This window comes from Dreissena polymorpha, chromosome 3, assembly GCF_020536995.1.
Source record: "Dreissena polymorpha isolate Duluth1 chromosome 3, UMN_Dpol_1.0, whole genome shotgun sequence".
NCBI classification, from domain to species: Eukaryota; Metazoa; Mollusca; class Bivalvia; order Myida; family Dreissenidae; genus Dreissena; species Dreissena polymorpha.
In genome coordinates, this window is record NC_068357.1 from 101,272,142 (window position 1) to 101,291,557 (window position 19,416).

Sequence of the window (19,416 nt, forward strand, 5' to 3'; positions counted from 1 at the left end):
GTATACGTTTAGGTTCATAATAAGAACAATAAATTACATAAATTAAAATAGTAAAGATAACAACGGGAAATTAAGAGTACCTCGTGGCTCTGCTATCATCACGTGGTTGGTAATGAAGGCGTTTGATCTATCTATGCTGGTTCCAGTCAAATCTCTGCACGACGGTTGGTGAAAAAAAGGATTGGTTGCCGGCAAGTTGGTAGTTTCATGTTCGGTTGGGCCAGGAAGAAATCTTTGACAAATGTGTTTTCAGTAGCTTGAAGCAACGTGTACAGTTCAAAGCCAGTTGTTTTAGCTCGATCATTGGTTGAATACAATATCACACCCACCCATGAATCTCCTGTAGACTCAGGTTATATGGTGGTTGTGTATTGCTGATCGACATTCATCATCAGCATGGAGTCCCTCCGTCGTCAATGTTTCGCCCCTAAACAAAGGACATCTCGGGAGGGTGGGGCCACCTTAGCTTCGGTGTGAATGTCGATAGCGCTACTTCTTCCAAGCTGCATCATCTCGCCTCAGCCACAGCCAGCTGGACGACCGCTTTGCAGCTTGGCATAGTTTCTGGATAGGCCGCCGTCTATCCCTGCCAGTAGACCCGACGGATTGTGCACAGAACTCTCTAGCGGCTACTTCTAAGGGGAACAACCAAGTACGCCAGCATCTTTGGTTGCAAGCTTCTAGAAGTCCTGTACACTTGGACTTTTTCCTCTCGTTGGCCTCCTCGCATTCGGTTTCCCAAGGTTTCCCAAGGTACAGTTAATTTGATTATGATGAGTCGTTTCACTGCCTCTGACCACAGCACGATGTCGGACCTGAGGTTTGTGTGCACGATACTTGGGAAGACCAGCTTGTTGTCAATGTCGACCTGCATGCTCCATCCAGTTGCGCCGTTGAGGATTGAGGTTTTCTGTGTCGGCTGTTTCTGTGCAGTTTCACCCGGCTTCACGAAGTTGATCAAGTGTTGTCGCGGTGTGCTACTGCGCTCCTTTTTCTTTTCTTGTTCCAGCCAGTCGGCCACCTCTCTGAGGACATAGTCGTGGCGCCATCTGTATCTTCCTTGTGACAGAGCTGTAGGGCAGCAAGAAAAAACATGTTCTCGAGTGCCGGGACGGCATTTAGGGTCTGGTGTGACTCCCCAATGGCAGAAATTTGCGGGTGGTAGTAGGAGGTCATGGGCTTACCTAAGAAGGAAGGAAAGTCTGATTGAGTCATACTTCCAGATGTCGTCCCAGGTCAATTTCCTGTCAATTGTATTCCATGTGGTCCATGCTCCATGTATTCCCATTTCTACCGCACTAGCTTGTCTCTTGTTTTCTTCTGCCTTTCTGACTTCTGCTTGTATCATGGCGCGCCTCTCTCTAAGTGACATATGTTATTTTAATACTTGCTTTTTCATTATTTAATGTAAAATCGGTTTTGAGTATAACATGAAATGCAAAATCCATATTTTACGATGGAGTAAATCACATTAGGGTTATAAACTTCGTTAAATTCATTAGCATTTTTCCAATTTAATTTACTCAAGAAGAACCGCTACAATACAGTTCGTACATTCCCATTGCCATTTTGGCATATTTTTTAAATATACTAATTCTTGTTTAAAAATATATAATACAATGATGAAGGAAATAAATTAAAGCAAATAACGAGGTAGTCTTGTGCAAGAAATGGATTTGTTATTTGGAATACAAAATGTAATCTATGCAAAAACAAAAATCATTTTTACAGAAGATATGACTCAATATATTTTTTCTATTTTGGTTTATAAATTAAATAATTAAATACGTTCGTGTATATTTAATACCTCATTTACCATGGCTAAACTGATAATTGTTACCAAACTCCATTAAACCGGTTATTCACACCTTTCAGTTGTGATTTGGCGTACAACTTAATTCTTTTTTTACGTAACGTCATTTATAAAGTATTATTATAAAGGTGATATAATAATCTATTGGTTGTTGTAATTTTCGTGATTTGAAATGAGGTTTTAATAAGCGAAATTTAGACGAATTTAATGTTCTTGTTTTGATTATTGATTTTCGCGCATGTGCGATGGGCTGGTAGGCAAAAAGGACCAACAATGGCGGAAAGCAACGCAGAAAATGAACGATGACGCAAAATGACCAATTCTTAGATACAATTGCACTTATTAAAAACGACGAGAAATAGAATTTCAACGGAAAAACCTATCACAGATCAGTATTCGAACAGGTTGAATGGGTGGTGTTATGATGTGAAGATACAATTATATCATCAACACATAGGGTCACTACACTTAAGAAAAATACAAGCCAAAAGTCTCCGGATGAGTATAATGATTGCATATCAGGGAATGTTTAGACTTGTTCAGAACTCACTTTTCGCGATGACAGTCTTATTTTATTTTTGAATTCCAAGCTTGCACCATTATATAGAGCCGACAATAAGCCCCATGAACCCTGGATCAGAATTTATAAGCAGAAGGTTCGAGTGATAGATGCACACTGCACATGCAAAGATCGGTAAATATCACATTGGTTTATATGTTTAAACATCTTCAACAATATTGTTGATAATTAGTCTTTTGTATAGCACTAAAGCCTGCCAACTGTATTATAAAGAACACAGAATATGATATCTTCATCTATTTATTTATTTTTTGCAGATTGGGTGAAGCCTGCAGCCATGTTTCAACACAAATATTCAAATTTGAAACTATAAAAGACCGACTGAAATTTCCATAATAATTCTTGTTATACATTAAAGCTATTGGGATTATTAAATTTTAAGACAGATACGTAATGTTTTCTTAAACAATTCAGGTTACATCAAAGCGGATAGTGGATATTGACTTCTAAAAGCCCAAGCATGGCGAATCTGCAAATCGGACAATAAACAAATCCAGGCCGCATCAGGAGATTGGACTGGTTATAGATTAGCAAGTAAGAGTCTTGCAGGAGCAGCGAAGACTTTTCGCGCCGGAAATGGATCCATAACGAAGGGTGCTTAGGATACGGACAGTGCTACAGAAGACGATGATCTTCAACCCGAAATAAAAATGTAGCGTGAATTCTCTTTTCTCTTTTATTTATTTATTTTTGCTACAAGGCTTTCATTGAAGCTAAATCCTGCTTTTTTTATAATTTAGATTTCCCCATATGATCTGCCTTGCATCATTGTGTCGCAAATGTTTTCATGAAAATAACTAACAAATTAATGAATGTTGTGCTACAGTCGTTTTTGTTAAGTGATTTACTAAACTTAATGCAAAGAAATATTTGTAGAGCAGTCAGAAAATATTAAGAGAAAAAATATATACACTTCATCATTTCGACCACTAAGAATTTCCTTTAACCATTTAAAATGTTATGCATGGGGCCATTACTCCTGGTTTGTAGCAAAAATGCTGTACAAAAATGGTTCTCATCATAGTGTTTTCATTTAATTAATTCAATATCCGAGAGGTATGTTGATGTTTGCAGCTTCCGAACAGGCTCCTTCTTCAAGAAGTGTGCAATAACAGGGAAATGACAAGGACCTGTGAGGCGTTTGTTGAAGACTTCGGTTAGTCTCCAGCAGTGACAAAACTCGGAAACAATGTCCCGAGCGCAGAACAACAGTTTGCTGTGGCAAGTGCACCGTGAAGGGCGTTTTTGAAAGCATCAGTCGCATATATATATATCTATGTATATATACACACACAAACAGTAAAAATTCACACAACTGAAAGTTCTTCTGCTACAAGCAATCCTCGGTCTCCCTACACCAAATTTACGGGTTCCGGGTTATTGTAAAACCCTGATTGCGCAGTCGGTTCCTTGTCTGACACACGTCCGTCCTATGCCCAGACAAGAAGGTAATCTTACCATGCATTGAGATGCAAATTAGCAACTGCAATATTGTGCTGTTTAAAGTGGACAAAGGATCTAATCGAGCATTTATATTGGATGGGCGCTAAATAAGTAAATCGTTTCAGTTTATTATCACTCTTCATTTTCTATAGTACCTCTTGAACGACTTTGGTAGATTTTTATTTATTTATTCCTTTAACGGCAAATGTATGAAAGATTTGGCTTGTTGGCAATCACAGGGATGCTAATGTTTACGGTGTCAGAGACCTGGGTAGGGGTTCTCTTAAACCTCACAGCTAAGTCTTTATGTGAGAATCCTTTTTCATATTTGTCAAAACCGTTAGAGGAATATCACCAGCACATAGCTGACCCATAGGTTTCCATGACAGGAACAAAAAGGACATGACCCATCTAAAGGAATCAAAATGTGGATATCCTGTCATGGTCAACATTGTAGAATATTTTCAAATCTCTGTTCGTGAACTTGTATGCGTACAGCGTTTCCTTTAAAGTTCTCGTTTAGGAGCAGCTGGTACTCCTCTTGAGGAATTGTGTGATTATTCTAAATTCCCCGCTGTACGATCATTAGAGGATCTGGATCTGGTACCTGCAATTTAGTAGCCCTAAGTTTACAAATAATTTGTAATGAGTTAATAAGTGATATGTCTATATAACAGGAGAGTTAACTCTATCAAAGCAAAAACATAATACCGATATGTTTTATGCAAAAATGCATTTGTGCTCACTGACATAAACAGAGGAAGACATATACATGTGTGAATTCAATGTTGTTTTTTAATAAACTAATATTATTTATTGGAGTTTTATATTTTATAATTGGTTCACAAAGAACAAGCAAGGCTTTCTCCACTTTATGACAAGGAGACTTCTTTTTCTCTGAATTCGAAGAAAGAACAATTCGCCTTTTATTCACAGTAGTCGGACTGGACTGTCTGTCCGTCAGTCCGGTATTCCGTTTTCCGGAGTGTTTTTTACGCAACGCTTTTATTTATTGCCCAGAGTGTTCGTTTGTGAGTATACCTACTAATTAAGTATAATATGTGTTCCTGTCCATTGGTTTTTAGCGAAGTGTTGAACCTTGGCCTTAATGTAGTGTAACCTTGGTGCAAGTGATTGCAGAATTTTGCTACATCATTGAGTCTAACTCTCGATGTTGGATTTCAATTCGAGAATGCGTTGTTATTGATTGCGATCGGTTTTTATTACTTATTTGACTGTTATTGAAACGATTGTTGAGTAAAATAAGTGGGGAATTTATAATAGGTTATAATATATGTAATCTTTTTTATGTGAACATGCACATTTTGTATGATAGTCTTGTTTTTGTAGTGAACATATTAATCGGATATCGGACGACGCATTTATTGAATGTTACTATGTGTTCGTTTTTTGTTGTTGAGAATTTATCATATTACATCGTATGTGAATGTATGGAACGACAAATCTGCGTTGAAATTTCTTAGGTATTTATTTCTAATCAGCCAATGAAATATTCGAATGGTATTTATTAGGATCTGCTGCCGTTATGTAACGGTCATTTAAGGTGAAAAGCTGGGTGAAACAGCTACGCCGAAAAAAATATTCAGATACAGTTTACGAGAGTAGGATCCTGCTTTTCGTTTCGTACGATTCCCTCATATCGAGCGTATCCTAGTATCAATTATTTGTTTAGATTAAGAACGAGGCTCTCGTGATGACCTCACAAGAATGCGCTTTGAGTATTTTGTTTCATTACTACGTTTGAAAATAAATACAAACAAAACTAAAATAAGGAAAAAACAGGTATAATTGCTTTTCAAAATTTAAGTTCAACTAAAATTGTCCAAATTTAGCCATATTTCCATATTCCATATATTGTATTGGTTCTCTTCATTCAATTTCCGCATACATTTCAAAGAAAAGCAGACGACTGTGCTTATGTAAACACAACGTGTTCATTTTTTTAAATTTATTAATCGTTTACTGAAATACTTTTGCATGAAACTTTACGCGCACATTTCGTCAGCTGGTAGACACTTGTTCTGTGGGAATACCTTGACTCGATTGGGCGCTTATTTCAGAAAATCTTTTAATAGTAGCATATATGCCGAAATTTATTTGTACACATGTCGAACGTTTGTGTTTTTGAAATTCTTGAGCACGTTTATGTGCACAAATTGCTAAAAAAACTGACCGAAAGAAACGTGTTAAATTGTAAAAAGAAATAATAAAAAAGTATGATTACTGTTTAAGTTATTATAAAATATGATCAATGAATTTTTAGGTTTAGTGACCTTATACAAATTGCAATCGACTGCTATGCCTTTCCGATGTGACGTACCAGGTAAACAAGCCCGTAGTGCATGTTATTGCAGGTGTGTCTGGAACTATAGGCTTTGCGTGGTTAAACATGCTGCATATAACAATTTTGAAATTGATTTAACGGGAATTAAACAAATCTATGAAGGTATATCGTTTATTTTTGCATTGTTGGCATTAATTCAGAAATAATGTAACTCGTTTTCTTAGCCGCTCGATACTCGGTCACAGGAGGATTAAAACAATGTTTGAATTGGTCGGACTTGACTTACTGAACAAAACATGAAACACGGAAGTGAAAGTTAATTCGACCATTCTGAGCACGCGGTAAAGATCGAGACGAACTCATTCGAATGAAATAATGTTAACGTTGTCAAACAACAATGGTGGCTTAATACTTCATTGTCACAAATGTTCCAGTATTGTTCGACTCTGGAAGACATTCAATTCGATGGTAGCTTGAGCGTACAGCGTTAGTCAGTACTATAAAACCAGATCGTCGCAGTTCCTTTAGCTAATATTGTGTTTGATGAATATGTTAATTACCTCCAAAATTGCCATTCATATGTACACTTGAAATAATGATATCAAATATCGATTTAGAACAGCAAAATAAAGATTTATCAATTTAAATTATATAGATGAATGATATATTATTAAAAAATATGTTGTTAAAATTATGTCCCATTTCTACTCATGTTCAAACAGTGTCACGTGGTTATTTATTTTATATGACCAAATGACTTGTGGATACATATTAAAATGTTAAAACTTTGCATACATATTGTCAACATAAACATTCTGACCAAGTTCATCCAAATGAGTTAGTCATAAATGTTCGTCTTGAGTAATAACACGGTTGTTGTACGACTGGACTAGGTGATTTTTGTTTCAGACACATAAGACCCAGATTCACACTTCGCCTATATATTGTCAATATAAACATGATGTCCAGGTCTCATCAAAATGGGATGAAAAATTTTACCTTTAATAATGACTAGTTTTTGTTTTACACACGTGACCCAGATTTCAACTTTGCTTAGATATGGTCAAGATAAAACCAATGTTTCATTAAGGTTCAGAAAACGTTACCCAAAGGACACTGGAGATAGCAAGCGCAAAAATAGCTTGATCAATTAATGCTCACGTTATTTCAAAAATAATTCCTATTCAACATTACTTAATTTTATATAACATTTTTACAGAATGACAATACTCGCTAAGTTGTTGGTGAAACTAACATAATTGATGACACGGCGACCTATTTTTATTAATTATGAAAGCAATATATATATATATATATATATATATATAAATATATATATATGGAGAAAGATATGCGTGAACAACCAGATACACAGACAGACAGACAGACAGACATTGGAGACTTCGGCGTGTGCGCCTAGCTACGGTGCAGAATGAAGCAGACATACTGTGAAATCCCCATCCCCAAAAAAAGATGGTTCATTCACAGATATATACTCCATACTTTTACCGAAACACATCTTCCAATGTTGGAACAATTTACATACACAGAAGGGACAGTATAAATATATATATATATATTGTTCGGTGGTTTAAATACTTATAATGGCATTCCAAATGATTCAATAAATGCATGTAGAAAGTAAACGTTAAGGCGTTCACCGCAATTGCTCGAAGACACGTGAGCAAGAATCCGGAGTAGAATATTCTAACTGCTCCTCTATACAGTATTTGGGTACAGAGGAGAATGACTCTGTATTTTCCTGTAAAGTCCGCATAATGTATGGTGACGTCAAATTGAATGACGGACACCCAAGTGCAACATCCCGCTGTTCCACCTGAAATTAGACTTGCAACGACGCCCGTGTTATTCTAAACCTTGTGCTCAGAAACTCGTATATGAGACAGTACATACCATATTTAGGGACCTCTTGGTAAGTCATTGCCAGTTTGCCTTGTAGAAGCTCAGAAACCTCGTTCTTGGTAGATAACCTTCGCATACGGCTGTATGGGGCCTTTGAGGTAAGGTCTTCTCACTAGAAACAAGGAAACGAATGAATATTCAGATGATACTTCGTGCGGGAAAGAATAACTTAAACTAAATTTACTTCGACATTTTAGCGTAGTGGTTAGATTGTCATGCAAACAGGAACTCATCCACACTTAACCGCGCTGTGGGAAAGCCTGGCTTGATTTAATCCACACATGCTAATGCGGAGACACTTTCCGCCTAGACACAAGCTGTGGGAAAACCAGGCTTGATTTAATCCACACATGCTAATGCGGAGACACTTTCCGCCTAGACACAAGCTGTGGGAAAGCCAGGCTTGATTTAATCCACACATGCTAATGCGGAGACACTTTCCGCCTAGACACAAGCTGTGGGAAAGCCAGGCTTGATTTAATCCACACATGCTAATGCGGAGACACTTTCCGCCTAGACATAAGCTTCTTAAAGAAGATAGTTCATTTAAACGAACGATTCCATCAGAGCGGAAATTGTCGTCCCTAGCCTATCCGGTAAAACTATTGGGTCGTTTTAGAGCTCACATAGCTCTCAGCCTGTCAATACTGGAATACTACATTAGGACGTCAATGATTATTTTTATGATACATTCTAATTCATAAATTACCTATAACACTGCATTAAAAAGCATTAGTTAACTGTAGCTCCCCATTTGTATTCAAATGTCATATTTGTTCATACATCTAGAGGCCGTCCATAAAGTATTTCATGCTCCAGGTGAGGGGAGTGGGTGTAAGAAAGTGTGACAATTTGTGACATTGGGAGGGGAGGGGTCAGGCCATGTGTGATGTCACATATTTATTTAAAAAAATATTTCTAATTTATTTTTTATTTCTTTAGTAGAATTTGAAAATAATTTTCAAAAAATCTGTGAAACATTTGATTTAGTTTTATGTCAAAATAAGACGAATTGCGTATCTCCTGAATTTGTTGTTCGAATTTTTAGAAGGCACCTTGGCTGGACCGGCTTTTTCAATAGGCACAACCTCCACGCAGATTTCATTAGTAAATGACGAAATAATTTATTGGACTGTTCCATTTTTAGTTAGTAAAGGGTTGAAAGAAAATCTAAACTATAATTTCGTTTTTATTTGAGGTTAACACATGGATAAATATTCATACTGCCCACCGTAACAACCCTACAGTCATAACAGCCTGAGGCCAAAGGCTCTTGGGTTGTTATGATTGTTTGAAATGCTAGTAAATGCCAGACCCATGGTGTTGATAAACTTTGCCTCTATTAATTAGTTCAAAGAGTTATTGGCGTCGCACAGAAGTGCGGCGACTAGTATGTAATACGTGTTTTTTTTCGCTTATGGGAGGAGAAGTTATTTTACGGATCAATGTAAATATTTTTGTAGTCAGAATATCTTGCATAGTGGTGATTTTTTGTGTAAATTAGTGTAAATAAGTACTGCATTTGTGCCTATTACATTTACTACAACATATATTGCCAATAACGCAAAGCTAATTCTTTTAATTTATAACTGACCACAGGGACTGGGCAATAATAAAAGATCACAGGGACTGGGCAAATACGCGATTCGGTGAAACTTTCTAGCTTTGTATAAAAACAAAACTTCTTTGTTCCACTATCTTAGCAACCACCTAGTTACTAATAAAGGCGCTATAAAGCGCGAAGCGTGACACGTATTAGTAATTGTAATAATGAGTCTTGATAAAGGAAGCAGCCGCTTATCAATGAGGAGCACCATCACAGCACCCAAGTCTCATTACTATCAAGTCCTCCTACAGGTTTTTTTAAGAACCACATATAGAAGGCCGCAGGCCTGACCCGTATCTTGCCAGTGGTATGGACCCTTTGGTATGGACCTTTAACCCCGCTCACTATCCAGCGTTTAAACTTCCGGGTTTACATTGAAACCGACTATTAATAGCTTATTAATATCTTAGTTAGAAGGTGATTTTTCAAGCGGTTCCGTAGTGTAGTGGTTACACGCTCGCTTCACATGTGAGAGGTCCAAGGTTCGAGCTCCAGTAGAATCAAATTATTTTATTTGTGTTCTATGTTTACTTTTTGATTTGATGTAGACATTTTAGTTTAAATAAATATGCTGTTTTATTGTAACCATTTTTTGTTTTTATTAGGCCCGTGAAATATATGTGTGAGAGGGTGGGGGGGGGGGCGTTTCGTAAACACATTAAAAATTTTACAGTGTTTTCATATCAATGAGTACTAAACCCCTATCGTAAATGAGCAACGTAAGAATAAGTTCATAATCATCTCCCCTTGAAGTTGAGAAAAATATGAAATTACGCTTACAAGATGAAGCTATTGTTAGAAAAACCACAAAATAAATATATTTTGATTATGTTTTGTTTTTATTCAAAACCAGAAAGTTTCACCGGTTCGCGTATTTTCCCAGTCCCTGTGATCTTTTATTATTGCCCAGTCCCTGTGATCAGTTATTAATTAAAAGAATTAGCTTTGAATTATTGGCAATAAATGTTGTAGTAAATGTAATAGGCACAAATGCAGTACTTATTTACACTAATTTACACACAAAAAGCACCACTATGCAAGATATTCTGACTACAAAAATATTTACATTGATCCGTAAAATAACTTCTCCTCCCATAAGCGAAAAAAAACACGTATTACATACTAGTCGCCGCACTTCAGTGCGACGCCAATTATTTGTAGGGACTTTGTGAGCCCTAATTAATCCACGAAAGAAAGTGTGCAAAAACATCATACACGCTATCTGAAATAAATATACTAAATGTGCGTGGCAGGGCAAGATGTTTATTTTAAAATAATACTGTTAAGGTCATATTTATACATAATTACAGTCCGCATCTTGATTGTTTACATAACTATTTAGGATATGATCACTGCCGATACATACAGCTATCACTGACTAGTAGACAAATGAATTTAGTTTGTAATGAAGCGATAATATAGGAAACATAAGAAGTAAAAATCATCTGCATTTGCCCTTTCAAAAATGCGCTATCATAAAGTCTCGGTCAATGATCCGAACAAGGACAACGTGAAGGCAGGTGATATGAGAGGATTTATTTAATCAAAATTTCATGATGATGTGTCAAATATTTTTTTATGCAGGGATTAAAAAGTATATGAAGAGGTACAACACATTTTAACGTCATAACACATACACAAATAAACTCAACGAATACCGTAATTACTCTAAGGTTTCGGACAATTCGTGTCAGAAAATTTAGATGTCAGAAAATTGAGAGACATAAATTAAGGTGTCCGAATATTATAATTATATTGAACTAAATTAAATAAATCAATGTTCAATAATTTTCTTGTGATTAACTCTTCTTTATCTGCTTAAAACAATAAATACTACTGAACAGCTTTGCTAACTCTCGTATTAAATGATATAGAACAAAAACGTAAAAACAGAAAACATTCTGCTTCCTTTATAGGACGACACTGTTGGGTAAATCGATTACTTTCTACCGGTTATTTACCCAATTACGCGAATGTTATGGCCCATTGCCCTCAGGCATGAATGTGCAATATTTTATCACCCCATTGGTGCAAAAAGGAACCATAAGACATTGAAATTAGAAGGCACATGGTCCCTTTTTTACCAATGGGGCGTTATGACCTTAATCCCGTCGAAAAATCCATGATCGAAGTGTCACAAGATGCGAAAACAGGGATGAAGTCTGCAGAAAAGCGCGGTAAAATGTACTGTCCGAAAATTAAGGACGTACGCGGCAGTTTTAATGCAAATTTTGCTTCACTTAGAATTTGATAATTTTTGGTTTTTAGGTAGAACCATCTGTTGTTGATAGAAAAATAAAATAAAAATCATGGGTCACCAGTGTTGTTCATTTTTTATCCGCACTTGAACAACAAGCATATTTCAGCACAATAACAATTAACCAATAAGGTAATAACATAAAAACTAGAGTAAATTAATGAGAAAAGTGTTGAAAACAACCACTATATTCCTCACAAAATATGTAATACTGATTTAATTTGACTGCAAATTAATGTTTTTTAACATGAATCCATTGATTCATGTTTTTTATCAATTTTTAAACATACACAAAAACAACAGAATGTTACATTTGAAAATAAATAAAATGCATCAAAGTCATTATTATTTTAACATGACTTCCTCCACCTAGATTTTTTCCAAATTTACATAAATGTTTAATGAGTTATGACTTAATACAAATATAAAAAGAAAACAATAGGTCACCAGGGTCGTTTGTTCACAAATGCATTTTAACTGCATGTATTAAAATACAATTTAAAAACACAGTGAAAACCATGTACATGGTGCATGTCAAAACACATTACTAGTACATGTATTGCTGTATGCCAATGAAAAAGTAGATTTAAATGTAAATGAAAACACAAATTATGTGTAGCAATATGAGTAAAAGAAGAATAACACAGTAAATAACTGAAAACAAGATGTATACAATATATATTTAAAAGGCCGTCCAACAGATTTAAGCATGTAGTGAAGCTTGTCATTAAATACTTGAAATGCTTTATATTGGTAAATTTAAACATTTGAACTAAAAATCTCCAGTAACAAAAAACAAGAATACAATTTTTTTTAAAGGAAAAACAGTAACCCTCAACAGGGCTCGAACCACTGACCCCTGGATTCCTGGAGTAAAAAATCGACCGCCTAGACCACTAGACCATCCACGCTCATGTTTAGATCGGATGTATTTTTTAGCTATATAAGCAATCCTCGTAGTTTCCCAAAATATCTTTTCGCGTCGATACGACTCTTTATCTGTTGGACGGCCCCTTTAAAGGGTCATATCAAAGGTATATAATTTTCATGGACAAAAACTGTCCATTTTTTTACCTTGCGTTCATTTTAAGCATGTTTTGTTGTTCTTTCGTTCTAACATTGTTTACATTCTTTTTTATCAGAATATCCGAAATATATTGCACTTATTTCGCAACCGGTGTTTCAGTAAAAAAAATATTTGCGTGAAACTAAACTGCCGCGTACGTCCTTAAGAGACATAAATTATAGACGAAAACCCGTATGTCCGAAAATTTAGAGATACGAAAAATAATTATTTTTGCTAAAAAAGAGGATGTCCTAAACTAGAGTAATTACGGTAGTTCTTTGTTCTTTATTCAGTTGTTACACAAGTTTTTCAAGTCAATAAAATATTGTTATCAACTGATAAACCTTCCAGGACATTACAAATTCCGTCCAAATCCACCAAGACATTACCCCATCCCCTTATGGGGGTCCTGAAGATAAACCTAAAGTGTCTCTCCTGTGGGTTAGATCCTTCTCCTTTAGTAGCTAAGATATTTCTGCTCAAATACATATATCGTTGCATATATCGTTGCATAAACATGTCAAATTGATGGGTCAAACAAACAAAATCGAAGTGCATATTTGGGCGTTTTTATTTTATTTTCAAAACAAACACCAATTAATCATTTACATTGTAATCTTGTCACGACCTATACGGACTGAACCCATTTGCAAGCGTGCATCTACTGTCAACAAACTTATAAGTATCTGGCTATATTGACGTCAATATATGGCATGCATTATTGCAAAAACAAGTGTATACATGAATTATGTGAAAATATTTTGTTGCAATTGAATTATTACACAATTGTGCAAAAGTACTAAACACATGTTTACTTGACCAAAAATAGCATTCATTTATATCATCACGGTCTTACAAAGTTAACGCTATACAGAATGAAAACATGCAGGTGCGCGTGACGTATCTATGAGTCTGGTCCGATAATTGGCACAGTGGTCCATCCTATAGATGCACTCTACGAAGAGGCTATATAATGGACCCGTAAATAAACTTAGAAATACACAATTTTAGTTCCACATTTGCGAAATGGAAAGTTCGTTTAAAGTGAGAAACGCAAAAGACGGAGATGAAAATTGTATTAATGAAGACTGGGTCGGTATTGATATGACACGTCATAAAGCCAACGTTGCGCAGGATCCAAAGTACCTGATGGTGACAGTAGATGAGAATGACGAAGCGGTTGGTATGTACCTACTTTTGCTATTCTATAAATGTTAGGAGTGTGTAAAAACTAAAAAGTTTGTCTGTTTTTCCATCTGTCCGTCCGCCTTTCCATTTTCCGAACTTTTACGAAACACTTTAAAGGGATCTTTTCACGGTTTGGTAAATTGACAAAATTGAAAAGTTGTTTCAGATTCGCAAATTTTCATTTTAGTTATGATATTTGTGAGGAAACAGTATTACTGAACATTTACCATAGTCCAATATAGCCATTATATGTATCTTTTGACGATTTGAAAACATAAAAATTATAAAGCGTTGCAACGCGAAACGATTGAATAATTTGGATAGTTCTGTTGTTGTCGTTTAAATTTACGAAAGTACGAAGATTGCTTATTAGTATAAGTATGTTATATAAGGTATAAAATACTTACCGGTGTATAACCGGCGGAATAGCCGAGAGGGCTAATGCGTTTTTACTTCAGACTTATTCCAGGACTCCGGGGGGTCACTGGTTCGAGCCCTGGTACCGGCTACTTTTTTTTAATTTTATTCTTGATTTTTTACTGGAGCTTTTAAGATCCAATGTTTACATTTATCAATATAAAGCATTTAATGACAAACTTCAAAATATGCCAAAATCTGTGAAAAGGCCCCTTTAAGGTATTGACCTGCTATTTGGTGTGTTCGTGTACCTACATGAATTACAATCAAGTGTAAGTTTCGTTCTGGTCCATTAATTTTTGGCGAAGAAATTGATCTTTGACTTCGAAATGTTCAGTTATCCGTAGGTTTTAATAAAAATTTAATGATTACTGTAGAATTCTTTTATGCTTAATATTTTTAGTGTAAAAAATGAAATGCAATAACAATATTTGAATCAAAACGACGGAATAAAAAGTACGGTTAGATAGTTCTTTTTAATTCATTTGCATTGTTTCCAATCCACATTACACAAATAGAATCGCTACAATACAGTTACTACACTCGCTGTTGTTGAGGTATACATAATATAATGATGAAATTACGAAATATAGGCGAATAATATTAACGTGCTAGTTACTTACATAAAATGTGTGTTTAATTTTCATTACAAAATGTTATCTGTACGCAAGCATAATAGTCATTTATATGAATGTAATATTTATGTATCCATTGACGTTCACAAAATTTCTCTCCAGATATTTTTTGGTGTTCCCTTATTACTACATTAAATGATTAATTGCGTTTGGGTAATATCTCCTTGATCATGGCTTAACGGATCACTGTAATCAAAACGCGATTAAAATGTTCGAAGCAGGGAAACTTTATTACAATGAGACAACTTAATATACGTGTACGAACGAAAAGCCAGAGAAGCAGACGTAATTTATTTTCATCTTTACGACGGGCTGCTAGACTAAGGGTCAAGTGTTAATGGCGCTGTAAAATACTGATCAAGTGAACCGATTAATAACTGATTAATTACTTTATGAAAATCATTTTTCAAGGGTGGGGCAGGTAATTTTGTGACGAATAGACACTCACTAAACGGATGAAGCTCACTAAGATTAGCCTTTATACGTGTTTACTTAGTCGTAGGGTTTACATCGGGATATACGTCAGACAAAAAGCCTTAAGTTGGATATTAGGTTGAGTCTCAACATACGTATGCTATACAAGTATGTGAGGCGACATCAACTAGGAACTTTATTTTTTACCTTTCAAGAACGAATAAATGCGTTTACAAATATGTATGCCTAATTCGTGATAATACATGTATTAACGACTCGTCTGTGCATAAAAACAAACTGTATTTTTTGTCTGTATTTAAGGATATGGAGGAATCACCCACGCCACACCGGATATTTTTTATCTTGGAAACTTTATTGTACGGGAGGACTTGAGAGGGAAAGGGATCGGAAAATTGATATGGCAGGCGTTGATTGAACGAGCTGGGAACAGAAATATCGCTTTGGATGCCGTATCCTATACGAGGGATTGGTACGAAAACAACGGCTTCAAGTTTAGTACATCAAAAGTAGCGTATTTCAATGTTTGCGTTAATGAGGCTGTGAAGAAATCGGTTCAGTCCGAATACACGTGCAGGGATTTGACAGAAGATCTCTGGCCAATGATGGTGAAGTATGACAGACAGGTGTATCCTACATTGAATCGAGAGCGAATTCTGCGGGCCTGTTTCTGCGTTGACAGCCAACGGGCTGTGGTTGCGTTGCATAGTAACCAGGTAGTGGGGTATGGAAGCATTCATGAAAAGCCCCATCAAGAATACGAGTTAAAGAACGTCTTTGCAGATGATGAAGGCGTTGTTGAAGCGATGTTAAGAGAGCTTTTCAAAGATGTACCGGAAGGTCGGGTCGTGCATTTTGAGAAAATCGAAGGAAAACCAATGCCAAAGTATCTTGAACGCAGCGATTCTCCTTTTGACTTTTCTGGCATCCGAATGTATAACAAATATCCTGTGGAGACAATTGGAGACAAAATGTGGTTATCATCTGCGACCATCCTTTGAAACTTTTGTAAAAACTGATCAACCGTTCATAAAAGGGACGCAGTTTAGTTATGATTATGCCGTATATATTCGTAAAGGGACTTGTTCACAGTTTGGTAAAATGACGATTCTCAATATAATTGTCATCAATGTAAAAGAAAGTGAGCACTATGTTTAAACAATCAAAATGACATTCCTGACGAAGGAAATATTTTTTTTAAATACTGGATTATTAACGGATAACCATCGTTTCTTATCGGTTGTATAAAACGTGTGTAGCGCGTTTCCTAAATACGTTTGAACAAACGTGTAAAAAACGTGTTGTGCTTACATAGTGTTTATGATGCGCGAAAAAACTAAAGCCTGTATATTGAGCTTAATATGTAAAAATCTCGTTGCATATATGAACAAAACAAAACAATTGATTTCACGTTTTGTTTGTTAATTGTGTTTGTTAATTTGGCAACCTTCTGAACTGGTGATAGTTTTGTGTCTGTTTGTTACAGTAGAATGCTTGACTTTTAGTTAATGTAACACTCACCATTTTTGGCTGGGCTAGAGAGCCGACAGCAGAGCCAGAACTTTTATGATAAAATTTTCAACGCATCACTATTATGTATCATTATTTAAGAAAGACATGTATAGTATTTTGGGGCAAGTATACTGGCTATTGTGAGGTCTCATAGGCAGCCTATTCATTGGCATAAAGAAAGTAAAGAACAATGTTTCCAAACAATGTTGATTAAAAAACTGTTTGAACGACGTCTAAAGCTGGGCTGCATATTAAATAAAAGACTTTTTAAAAGATGGTCAGTAAAAAAAAATGTCACTATTATTTTGAAAATGAACGAAGCAAAGTACAATACATGCAAATGATGCTACTTAGTAAATTCTGAAATAAAATGTGTACATTAACTGTTAATTAATTTTAAAAATAGTGTAAGCTGCAATCCAGACCTTGCAGCATTTTAATCATTCACAAGAATATTGATCTGGCCTGAACCCGCTCCTGGAGAATAAAGTGGCGGTGCTTTCAGGCCATGTATTTTCAGGCTCCATCTTCTCGTCATTCAGAAATGATGTAAAGTAGATTTCACAAGTCATCGGAACTTTTCCAGAAAGTGTTACAATTAATGTTAATGTGGCTTCTTTGTTTCCGTGTAAATGAATGTGTATTATAAACACATAAATTTGTTTTGTTCATTATTTGTTAATTTTTATCAAGTTTATTCTAACATTTTCTTTGAAAGGTAAATCGTTTTGGGAATAGATAACTAACCTTTATGATTAATTTAACTTATGTTCTTTGTTTGCACTCATGGAATTTTCAAAAAAGAGGTTACATCACAAATATTTTATAAATATATTACTATGAATCATTGTAAGCATAGTTATTAACCTTGGTCTTTATATTTGTAGCTTTTTTCTAATGTTTATTGTCTTTTAACATCAAAATAATAGATATAGTTGATAAGGTTAAACCGCCATCTTGAAAAATAAGATTTTGCTTGAGCCGTGGATTCTCGGGTAGGTTTATATCTTATGAAAGAATGTCAACATACCGTGTGGCATAAAAAATACTCATAAATAAATTTTACTTAGTAACACTATATGTACAACGCATGAAGGAGGAAATATTTAATAAGAACGTATCGAGTTATGGCGAATCACAATATTGACCCGTGTTATCGCATTTGATCAGCAAAACGATGGTGACAGTGTCAAAACTTTTTTCCGTAACAAAATTCTTCATGTGCGAACATTCTATCAGGGAATTTCATGCGATCCCTAAACCAAAGACTCAAAAAGAACCCACGAATCAACAAGATCCTACCATACAATATTTATATCCAAAATTGATTTGCTCGTCCGAATACACATTATTTCGTGAATTATGTAAATCATTCGACAAAAAAGACGCTCGTTGCATATGATTACAGCCATGGAAATAAAATAATAATTGTTCACCAAACCTCCTTACATACGAACCACCAAAATGCAATACCATTCGTAGATTGTTGTTCCTAACATACTCTTGATTGAAAACCGGGAATATCTTTTATCGACTGGACAACGTCCGCGCAGAGATTTGATTGAAACCAGCATAGCTCGATCCAATCTGCAAGCATAGTTGTCGTTCCATGCTCTCAAATAAATCTCTGCTATCGCAAGACAAACTTTCCAGATTTGGTAGGACTTTATTTTTGTTTCAGTATTATATTATGAAAAATAGTATCATTTTCTGTTTGTATTTGAAAATAGTGCATTGTTTAGGTTCATAATAAGAACAATACATTACATAAAATTAAAATAGTAAAGATAACAACGGAAAATTTAGTGTACCACTTGGCTCGACAATCATCACGTGGTTTGTAATGAAGGCATTTGATCCATCTATGCTGGGTCCCGTAAAATCTCTGCTCGAAGGTTGGTAAAAAACGCGTTTGGTTGCCGGCAAGTTTTGTGTTTCATGTACGGTTGGGCCGGGAACAAATCTATGACAAATGCGTTTTCGGTAGTTTGAAGCAACGTGTACAGTTCAAACCCATAAGTGACCAATGTACTTTTAATACTTGCTTTTTAATTATTTAATGCTAAATCGGTTTTGGGTATAAATTGAAATGGAAAATCCATATTTTTATGGAGTAAATTAACATAAGGGTTATAAACTTCGTTTAAATCATTGGCATTTTTTCAATTTAATGTACACAAGAAGAACCGCTACAATATACATGTAGTTACATTCGCATTGTCATTTTGGCATATTTTTT

General features: G+C 35.4%; 1 protein-coding gene across 1 annotated transcript; it reads left to right on the forward strand.

Moving 5' to 3' along the window:
• The first annotated feature begins 13,940 nt into the window (after nt 1–13,940).
• Nucleotides 13,941–17,251, forward strand: LOC127870795 (uncharacterized). Its single transcript, XM_052413287.1, has 2 exons — nt 13,941–14,176; nt 15,969–17,251. The coding sequence occupies exons 1-2, from the start codon at nt 14,020–14,022 to the stop codon at nt 16,664–16,666; spliced, it is 855 nt and encodes a 284-aa protein (XP_052269247.1). The 5' UTR covers nt 13,941–14,019; the 3' UTR covers nt 16,667–17,251.
• The last annotated feature ends 2,165 nt before the right edge of the window (nt 17,252–19,416 follow it).

Bases quoted from the DNA above. Each gene is read 5' to 3' on its own strand.
- LOC127870795 (XM_052413287.1), top strand. From the start codon at position 14,020: ATGGAAAGTTCGTTTAAAGTGAGAAACGCAAAAGACGGAGATGAAAAT. The intron at 14,177-15,968 runs GTATGTACCTAC...TCTGTATTTAAG, and splicing joins TGAGAATGACGAAGCGGTTG to GATATGGAGGAATCACCCAC.